General features: G+C 44.6%; 1 protein-coding gene across 1 annotated transcript; it reads right to left on the reverse strand.

Annotated features, from left to right (window-relative positions):
- Nucleotides 1–2,501: 2,501 nt before the first annotated feature.
- On the reverse strand, nt 2,502–4,198 carry CLDN12 (claudin 12; the record flags this gene model as incomplete). Its single annotated transcript, XM_084260746.1, has 2 exons — nt 4,094–4,198; nt 2,502–3,261 (listed from the first exon to the last, which is right to left on the reverse strand). The coding sequence occupies exon 2, from the start codon at nt 3,237–3,239 to the stop codon at nt 2,502–2,504; it is 738 nt and encodes a 245-aa protein (XP_084116872.1). The 5' UTR covers nt 3,240–3,261; nt 4,094–4,198.
- Between the last annotated feature and the right edge of the window lie 6,394 nt (nt 4,199–10,592).

The following is a 10,592-nucleotide window of genomic DNA, read 5'->3' on the forward strand; positions in this document are numbered from 1 at the left end:
TAAAAATCAAAGTGAAGAATACAAAAGAGCTGTCAGAGACATCTGCTATTTAGAGTATACAGAACAAAACACCGGCTGCATTTACTCTCCACAGAAAGTATCAGTTTGCTAGGCTGCCTTTCTTGCTCTGGAGATGTTGAAGATTCAGCTTCTTGTAATCACCGAGAGATTTGTGTATGCATCCCTCCAAAATTATCAAAATAAGTGTTTTGTAAATTCTGGCTCAAAAAGCATACCAGGCACTGACTGTAAGCTAACATTTACTGGCCAACTTATAACTTAGGCACAAAGAAGAAAAGACACTGGAGTGACAGGGAAGCAAGCTGATGTGACATCACAAGCCAGTGGTCCATTTGCCTTGACCTGACAAAGCATCTAAGGATACAGGCAGCGGAAACAGCAACAGTACCTGAGGTTGGACAACCAGAGGAACTGTAAAATTCCATTTTGAAGGAAAAAAAAACCCAAAAGCAGGCTTGCATGTTATTGTACAGGTTCTAATCCCATTCAAGTCATGATCTGATTAAAAGAAAAGTAAGAGAGGCTTCATCTAACATAATACCTTGTAAACCTGTGTTACATTCACAGAACTTGAGAGGCCGATCTCAAATATTATCACCTACAGTGTTAATTCCTTAGACTGCAATTCAATCAAGTGGCCTGACTGAAAGGTCTGTCACTTCACTGACTGCACTGGGTTTCTGACAGAGATCAGCTTCCTCTCTCAGTTCAATAAAGTCCAAGGCCTGCCAGTAAAGGCAAAATAATTCCTCTTAATATACTGTTATGGCACAGATTGTAACAGAACGTGATTCTCCCAGCACAACATTATTTCTAGTGCATGGGAAAAGAAACAAACTAGTTTTCAGGAGCTCGGATGAGTTTGCAGAACTGGAATTAGGGAATCTATTTTACTTTTTTCACAAAGCAAATTTGTTCTGGGATTAATGAAATAAAAATATCCAGTAAGTTCTAGAAAGCCACTAATCAAAATAACTTTCCTTACTGGAATGACATCTCAAACAAAATCTCAATTTGCCAAAACCCGAGCAAATCAAGTACTTGCCTTAATTACAACAATCTTCATCTCACTGTCATCAAATTTCCAAGCCCATATTGAAAAGCTTTGATCCTTAGGGCTGAGCTGCTCTGCATTTTAGAAGGAAAAAAAATGTATTTAAAGACATCCCAGGTTGGGAATTTATAATCCCTTCTTATCCTTGTAGAGCTGGAAGGTGAAGCTCACAAGTTATTCAAAACCTCATTTAACAGAACATAGGGATGGGAAACTTTGTCCAGTTGTGAGGTGGCAGCATAGGAAATAACCGGATTCTAAAATACTTGAAAGGTATCAAAGAACAATGCTGAAAAGGATGAGTCTTAATCAGTAATTAAATTAAGCTACAGAATGAAAAGTCCAACAACCACAAAGATCAATTCTGAAAAATACACAAGCTCATTGTTATGTGCATATACATAAAAAAAAATAAATAAAAATCTCTCCACAGGATTGTAATTCCCTTCCTGGAGAGATGCTGTTACAGCTTGTGTACAGTGCTCCAAAAGAATCTTTCATAGCCTTCAGAATTCTTCATGGTTATCTTAATCCATTTTGGAGTGAGTGACATTTCTCTCAAGAACTAAATAATACTTTGAGGCCTACTTGAAAATCCATCTTTAAAATGGCCTTCAAATAAAATATTCAAGCTTCTAAACAGAATTTTTAAATACAAGTAGCTTTTGTTTTAACCACAAAATAAATCTAGTGAATTTGCTAACATACTAAAAAAGACTAGAAATAAAATTCACAAAGAAGTTTCTAGCCTCCAGTAATCCAAAAAATTGCTATAACAGTACAGAACATTATCAGTTAATTTTTTTTTTTGCTGATAGCTACTTTGAAAATAGAGGAATTTGACACTAACTCATTCTACTGCAGAAGTCCATAAGCAGGTAGCTTTTTGTGCGTGCAGTGGAAAAAAAGTCGTGCTAAAGAACTGAATCAGTCTGCCAAATACCCTGTTTAAAAATCACACCTTAAAATACGTGTGTCGAGTTGAACAAGAAACTGTGAGCCTCCTGCACCCAGTTCCACTGCCTGCATTTGGCTAATACATGGGTGGAAGAATCCACCTATGCAGCTTAGAATGGGATCAGAATCTAGTAATAGCTTATCAAACAGCAAAGAGGTTCAGACCTGCTTGATCTCAATGAGTAGAAGGATGAGCAGGTAATGCTGTTAGTGTAGTGTCTCAGCATTAGCAGCAATTTTGTCTGTAGTGAGCTCAGAGTTTAAAAAAAACACAGAACAAAAAACCAACCAGCTTGGTCAGGAAGGAACACAGAGAACAGCAACAGGCTTGCTGAACTCAGGTCTCCATTGCTTTGCACCTTGGGAAATGCCACCTTACAAATGATTACGCTCAATGCAAGGCAGCAGAGAGAATTGAGCCTGCAGTTTCCACGGTTTGAACGAGCACAAGAGCTTCCAAGACTTTGTCTTAAGATGCGTGTGTCACAACAGGAATGTCAATTTCTATGGCAGAGAGGCGGGAGCGAGCAGAATAGGGCTGGGAGGCGTAGCTGTGCATGCTAGGGGCGTGGGAATAGAGGGGCTGCCAGAAGGGGGAAGGCAGGCTTTTACACGCGCAGTACCACAGGAACAGCAGAATGGAAGTGAAAAACAGACCGCCAGCACTGGCAATGGCAATAAATACAGAGATGTCAAAGCTAAAGACAGGCTCGTATTTCCTGTTCAGGTAATTGTTATAGAAAATGACCCAGACTGAGGGGGTGAGACAAATGGCACACGCAAGCAGGAACAGGAGGCCGGCCACGAGATGGCAGCCCGCGCTGTTAACCAGGCATCTGGCCATTTTGATGTTTGGCACAGTGGATACAAAGGCTGTGTTACACATGCCAATCAAGCAGAGAAACAGAGCCGAGACAGCAGTTAACATGCTCAGTGGAAGGGCAAACTGAAGAACACGCAAATCCAGCTGATCCACAGCAGTGTACCACTGCGGGTCGTAGATCACGCAGTCTCTGCTCCCGTCAAAGCGAGCGCACTTAATCCAGAGTCCGGTGTAAACGGTCACATTCCTCTCATTCTTGTTGAATGTGTACAGTCTCATCTGCCTCCAGTTTGGAAGCAGGACTGCTGCAAGGAGCCCAGCTACGGAGGCCGTGCCGCTGAGGAAGGCCAATACTGTTGCTGCATGAACATCCCTGCAGCCCATTCTTGCCCACAGAAGTTATTTCCTGCAATTAAAAAGAAAAATTAAAAATCAGTAGGTGCAAGTTGGACACAGGGCTAGCTACAGGTGAATTGTGCCAGGTTAATAAACTTGGGTGGCAGCTGGTCGGCAGTAACATTCTGGCACATCCTCCTGGTTTCAGCTGGGGTGGAGTTAATTTTTTTCCTAGTAGCAGGTACAGTGCCATGTGTGAGGTTTACAATGAGGATAATGTTGACAACACACTGATGTTTTGGTTGTTGCTAGGCAGTGTTTACACAAAGTCAGCTTCTCACACTGTGAGGCTGAGTGTGCAAAAGTAGTTGGGAGGGGACACAGCCAGGACAGCTGACCAAAACTGACCAAAGGGATATTCCGTACCATATGACATCATGGTCAGTGTATAACCGGGGGAAACTAGCCAGGGGTTTAGACCATAGCTTAGGAATTAGCTGGGCATCAGTGGTCTGTTGGTGGTGAGCAGTTGTGCTGTGCATCACTTGTTTTGTATAATTTTTAATCATTTTTATTGTCTTCCTTTCCTGTCATATGAAACCATCGTTATCTCAAGCCATGAGTTTCACTCCCCACCTCCCCCATTCTCTCCCCCATCCCACTGGGAGGAAGGGAGCGAGCAAACAGCAGCGTGCTTGTTTTAGTGACTGGCCAGTTAACCACAACAGACCTTCTGTGCTTTACACACTTATGTGGAGGTAACACTACCAGGTTCATGCTTTAACGCAATTTAAGATTATTTCACAGACTGTCACACCTGCTCATCTGACAGACTGCTAAATTCATAGTGTTCAAGAGCAAAAAGGAGCACTTCAGCATGCAATGTGTAGACAGCCTTTTACCTTCTGTCACTGCATGGACTTGTACGGAGTCTGAGTGGAGAAGGTGAATCCCCAACCGAGTGAGATTTAAGAAGTTCACCTGTCCCTCAATTGGCAGCTTCTTTTCTTCAGCCCAGATGCAATACCAGAGGGCGTGTTCAGTCGTACCACTCTGCCAGGTGAGTAAAAGGGAATTGCTTAAAATCATCACAAGCAGACTGGACAAGACAGACGTATGTAGACAGGTATATGCATTTTGTATAGACCAAATTGTTCATGAGAGTTGTAAGCTAGTAAGAGAAGGAAGGCTCTGTAATTTATAATGAATTTTTCAAAAGCAATTAGCAACTCTTCCACACTACTTCTGCCTTTCAAAACCAGCTGTCCAAGCACACAAACAATTTCAGAAAGCACATGGCTTTTTTGTGTTTCAACTTTCACATTTCCCTCTTCAGATGAAGTGTTACAGAAGGTTGCTTCAGTGTAACCACTGCCTCTATACCTAGTATAGCCTCCTGTCTGTAGAGATCCTGGGAAACAGCTATCCTGTTGGTTATTTTCTAACACACACCCCCCACCCCCCCCCCCCCGCTTCATTAGTTTGAGTAATCCCATCTCTGAGTGCTTGAGATATTTTGAAGAGGCCTAATACTGAGCATCTGCCCCAAACCGTACTTGAGGCAAGATACTAAAAATTCTGGTACTTTAAAACGAGCAGAAACATTGAAAAAATCTGAGAGACATTAAGTCATACACCCCTACCAAATTCTTCCAAATCATTATAATACATTGTGCTGATATGTTTAAAGTCACAAAGCAATTCTCTGGGTACCAGAAGTCCTACCTAATGCATATACAGATAACTGAATATCTGCATCTCAGAAAGGCTGCAGACATGGCTGCAGCCAAAGAGGAAATCAGATCTGATCTGTTACTATCCTTCTATGCCTGCAAACACCATCTGCCCAGGAACTTTCCAGATAAGGAATTTCCATGTATAGTGGGAGCAGACTACAAGCATTATCAAACCATGCAGCTAGTCATCACTTTATTGATTTAAGCCCAATTTGCTTTGTAAGAAAGCATTGGGCATTTATTTATCTTTTATGCCATCTAACCATGAAGGACTGCAATGGTGTGTGGGTAACATTTAGCTACTGATCATACTCTTTCAAAGAAGCGCTACTGAAAGAATGACAACTGCATCTACGCTAAAAATGCACCTTATTCCTCAAAAAGATGTCATGGTATTTTTTGCTAAAAATCATTGAGCGTGAGCAAGCGACTGTTCTCATGGTAGTAACCTTTTCAGATTGGTCATTAACAGGATCCTTCCCAAGTGGGGGACCCAACACTTATTTCCATTATAATTCATTTAACATTATGCTTAAGCTTCACTTCAGTAAGGTGAACACAATCAATCTGCAAGGAAACAGAACTGTAGCAAATGAGCTTGAGGGAAAAATCAAATATAGCATCAAACTTTATTCTCCTCAAGCTTGATATGCTTGCTCTTCTATAGAGTTTCCTTTGCCTGGATGAAACTTCCATGCAGGCAGGGCATACTCTGAGACACAGGTCTACCAGGAGCTGCTCAAAGCAGCACAAGACTGACTGTTTTCAGAAACCCACTGTTTCATTTGCAATAGTAGAAGGTGAAGATTTTGGCAGGGTTAATGCAGGGCGGGCAAGAAGTGATTTGAGGTTCACCCATATTCTCTAATATATGAGGACAGAAGAATAAAAAAAGGGATGGGTGGGTATTTTATTTCTTTTTATATTATCAAACTATAGTTATGGCAAGGACAATGCAGCCAGGACATAGGACAACATGCAAAAGCCTGTATTTTTGTATTGCCTCTGCTGTACCAACTACATGGACATAAGATTTCAGTCTCCAGTTCATCCTATGTTTGCCAGATGTGTTTAGGCTACCCTGCATACCTTGGTTTTGTTGGCCATCCCTGGTAGATGCACCAAGTGTGGGTTTTTCTGTTGTTGGTGGTGGTTTTTTGGGGGTTGTTTGACTTAAGGTTGTTTTGGATGGTTGTTGGTCTTTGGAGGTTTTTTTGTTATTTGCTTCAAATATATAAATAAATGAGTCCTTAGAATTTCTCTTGGGTTAGGAAAGGGAAAACATAGAAAATAGTTCATTTTTCTGTTAGAGGATATCAAGGAAAAGTCAATTTTCAGTGAAGTTATCCATGATCCTCCCATCAGGGGAAACTTGTCCCATCTTCCAAATTCTGCTAGCTTTATGGCTGTAACTATAGCTTCAGTTACAAATCCCTGATTAAGACAGTAACAAAACAGATGTTGTCTTAACTAAGATGGATACAGTGTACTCACCAGTGGTGCCTTCAGATCAAGAGAAACCTTAGCAATTCTTAGAAGTATGAAAAAAGGCAGGTCTAGGAAAAGAGAACAAGGAGAGTGTCAAATCACATTTCTCACATGCAATTCCAGCAGCAGTGTTTACACTGTAATTCAGAAATAAGGAATCTCAGATATGTTTACATCAGACCAACTCCACCACCTTTTTACAACTTCCTCTTATTTAAAAAAAAAAAGCTTAAACTACTTCCCCCCTGCGCCCCCCAAAGCGTGTTCTCCTGCTATCTACTCATCTCTGTCTTCATGCAACAGGTAAGAATGGTGCAAAAAACTCCCTTTCTTATAGGTGTTCCAAGACATGGAGATGTTTACATCCTGTATTTTACGTTTCTAGGAAAAAACCCCCAATAATCCATATAAAATCATATAAAATTATTTTTTCAGGTGTTAGGTTCCAGGCCAGGTTGTGGTTAAAACAGCAGGGAGGAAGGGGTGCAATGATATTTTTTTTAATATCAGAGAACAAAACACAGACTCTGAACTGTTTATTTACTTGTGTTTCCCTAATCCTTCCTGGCTTCTAGACAAGTTTGAAGGAAAAGGGAGAAAGGCAGGAAGTACTGGTAATGTCTTTTCAATGCCTCTCCAGCTTTTCCAGAGGAAGAGAAAGGATCCTCTTGCGGACTATCATTACACCCACACCCAGGATCCAAACCACAGAGTCAAGAGCAGCTCTGCAGATAATAGGAAAAATGCTGTTCTACTGGACAGTGTCAGACCTAAACCAAGTCATTATGTGACTGTAAGAGCTACAACCTAAAGCTCAGTTTGCTGTACTAACATGTACAGAGACATAAAGCTTAGTCTAAATAACCTACATCAAAACCTGAACTATGATAACATACATATGAATCTATGTGTAGTCTCCTGGGGGTGCAATAAAGAACATTCTTCTATCAAACCATCTAGGTGAGAGCGATACCTTACAGCACGCACTCAAGTCACCCAGATTTTTCACACATGAGAAAGTGAATTTCCAAGTCCAAAGTCCTCCAATACAAATGCTATTTATTGCATAAGAACACAGAAATAAAACCACAATCAAACTGTGCATTCCACTGGATTTCCACTGCCACATTAATCAACCCAGACTGCTATGAGTAAATGCACAAATTCGGGCAAACTTGGCATGCAGGGCTGCAGAGGTCAGCACCAACACATTCAATAGTGTTTGGAGAAGTAGCTGCAGGTTTTGGGTTTGGTTTTTTTTTGAGTTTGGATCTCAAAAAAAGATAGTACTGGACAGCTTAGAGCAGCTGGTTTTATTCACTAACATTTCAGAGTGATTTGCAAGCTTTCTGTGCATTTAGCACCAACTGAAGCCAAGATAAATATACAGATCTCCCTCTGCAGGTTCACACCCCAAAATACCAGCCAGTGCTCAGTAACAACCATAATTAAGTAGCAAATTAGTACTGGGAAACAAACCTGTCAGAAGGGAGCTGTGCCCTGCCCAACAGTCACTCCCATTAAATGATGAAAACCTGTGGCCACCAGCTGTTGTAATACAGACACAGATCCAGGACGAAATATTCTACAATATCCGGCTCGGAAAGACTCTCCATTCCTGCAGACATGGAGTGTCTTTTCCTCTGCATAGTCCATCTGATTTTTCTCTGTCACTGGTGGTGCTGAATAACTAGGGATCTCAGCTACTTCTGATCTAGCTGTCCAAGGGAAGAAAGCACTCTTTGGCCAGGACAGGCAAAGCCCTCTCTTGCCTTAGATTCTAGACTAACTTCTTACCCCCGAAGCATTTTACAGCTGTAACACTCAAGGCTTTTATATCTGATCCACAAAAGTTACTAGTCCTAGTAGCACTTCATGGACAGATTTTACCATGGTTACTATTCTAAGGATCCAAGTTGCTGTAAAAAGAGACGCTGTCTGAAGCTGGTTAACAACTGGTAAATCATTAACTGCCCAAGGGCTAAAAAAAAAACAACCAAAAAACAAACACCACCCCCCAAAAAACCAACCCCAAACCCCGTAAATTAAAAAAAGGCTGTCCTAGTTTCAAGAGGGACGGAGTTAGTGTTCTTTCTAGTAGAAGATATAGTGCTGTGTTTGGCATTTAAGATGAGAATAATGTTGATAACATACTGATGTTTTGGTTGTGGCCAAGCAGTCAAGCACTTTTTATCTTCTCACACTGGCCTGCCAATGAGGAGGCTGGGGGGCGGATGGGGGGAGTGGTGGTGGTGCCCCAAGAAACTGGGAGGGGACACAGCCAGGACAGGTGACCAAAACTGGCCAAAGAGATACTCCATACTGTATGACATCACGCTCAGCATATAACTGGTGGAGTTGGCCAGGTGTTGGTGAGCATGACTCAGGAACTGGGTGATCATCCATTCCAGGTGGTGGTCAATTGTGCTGTGCAACACTTGAATATTCTTTTATCATTATTATTCTCTTACTTTTCAGCCCTATTCAACTATCAACCCATAAGTTCTACCTATTTTTTCTTGATTCTGTCTCCCATCCCACCATGTGAGGTGGGGAGGGAAGTGAGCAAACAACCATGTGCTTGTTTTAGCTGCCAAACCACAACAAAGGCATTTACTAGAAAGACAATTCCGGGATGAGTAAAGCCAGCTCTGTTCCCTTGTGTGGCCTCGAGAAGGCCAAACTGTGGGAGCCACTGCTGAAGCGCCGCAGGAGGGCGGTAAACTGCAAACACAAGTGATAAACAAATGCATTCTGAAGAAGCCATCCACAACAGCATCATCAGCTTAAAAAAAACCCAAAACATTATACTTTAGGAGAACTGGCCTCCAGAAAGAGGAGACCAAGACCTCTCAAGTCACATTAAGACAACACAAGTGGAAGCCACTGATACCGAATCAGTAGCCCCAACCATTTTTTCTTCCAGAAATCAGTAACAGTTTCAAATTCTACAAAACTTCCACGAAAAAAATAAGCCCAGGTGTGAAGGATCAGGATTACCATACCCAGCTAATACGTTAGGAGTTTCAACAAAAACCAGCCGATGTGGAAAGGCCCGCTGCTGCCCAGCGGGAGCCGGGGCAGAACACGCACCGCCCCGCGATGCTCGGCAGCGGCCGTGCGCGTCCCGGCGCTCGCCGAGGGCCGCCGCTGCCCGCCCGCAGGAAGCGAACCCCCAGGCGAGGCGCACCGAAGCTGCCGCGCTGCCAAGCGGGAACTGCGGGGAGCAGGGGGAGGAAGCCGGGAAGGGCCGCAGAAAGCATCCACCGCCCCCCGCCTCTCCCCTCCGCGGTCTGACGGCGGCGGGCGGAGCGCGGGCGGGCGGGCAGCCCCCTCATCAGGGCCGCGGGCAGCTCCCGCCCGGCGCCCCCGAGACTGAGCCGGGGCCGCGGCTACCCCCACACCACACGGCCGCTCACCTTCCTGTCGGCGCCGCGCGGAAAAGGCACCATCGCCGCTGGCGCTCCCGACCTCCGCCTGCCAGAGCTGCTTCTCTCCTCCCAGCCCCTCGGGAGGCCGCGGCCGGTCGCGGGACGCCCGGAGGGTTGTGGGGTTGTAGTCCGGCGCCGCCGCAGTGCCAGCTCCCAGCGCTCCGCCCGCACTACAACTCCCACCGTCCTCCGCGGCGCCCCTGAGGCGATCACAACGCGGGGCCGGCCCGCAGCCGGCGCCCGCTCTCAGGGGCGACTCCTCCGGCGGAGCTGGGAGCCGGCCGCTGCGTGTGCCTGTTTCCAAGGCGGAGGGCGACTCGCACCCGGCCCGCAGCCGGAGATAACGGAGCGTTAAAACATTCCTTGCGTACGTGGGTACAGTAGCGGAAACGCACCGCTACCGTCACCAGCGCGTTACGGAGCTCCGACCAAACCTTACTGTGCATAATCTGCCCGAGCTCCTGCTGGGCCTCGGGAGCGATGTACTTACAGGCCCTGAAGGAACCACGGTGCCGCGGGCTCCGTTCAGGTCACCAACCGCTCAGCCCTTGCTGCTCACACCCGGCCTGGCTGCTGCCCGGGGGCAGCTGGCCAGCCCCCTCCGCTTTCTTCGCTGTGACTACTTCAGTTCAGAGAAGCAGAGTTTGATACATACGCTTAAAGATCAAACTGAGAAGCCTTTGATGCAGGCAGTCGTACTTTGGTTTGCAATCAATAGCTTTGAAGTAGACAACACTCTATACAAC

This window comes from Gallinula chloropus (genome assembly GCF_964237585.1).
Source record: "Gallinula chloropus genome assembly, chromosome: 2".
NCBI classification, from domain to species: domain Eukaryota; kingdom Metazoa; phylum Chordata; class Aves; order Gruiformes; family Rallidae; genus Gallinula; species Gallinula chloropus.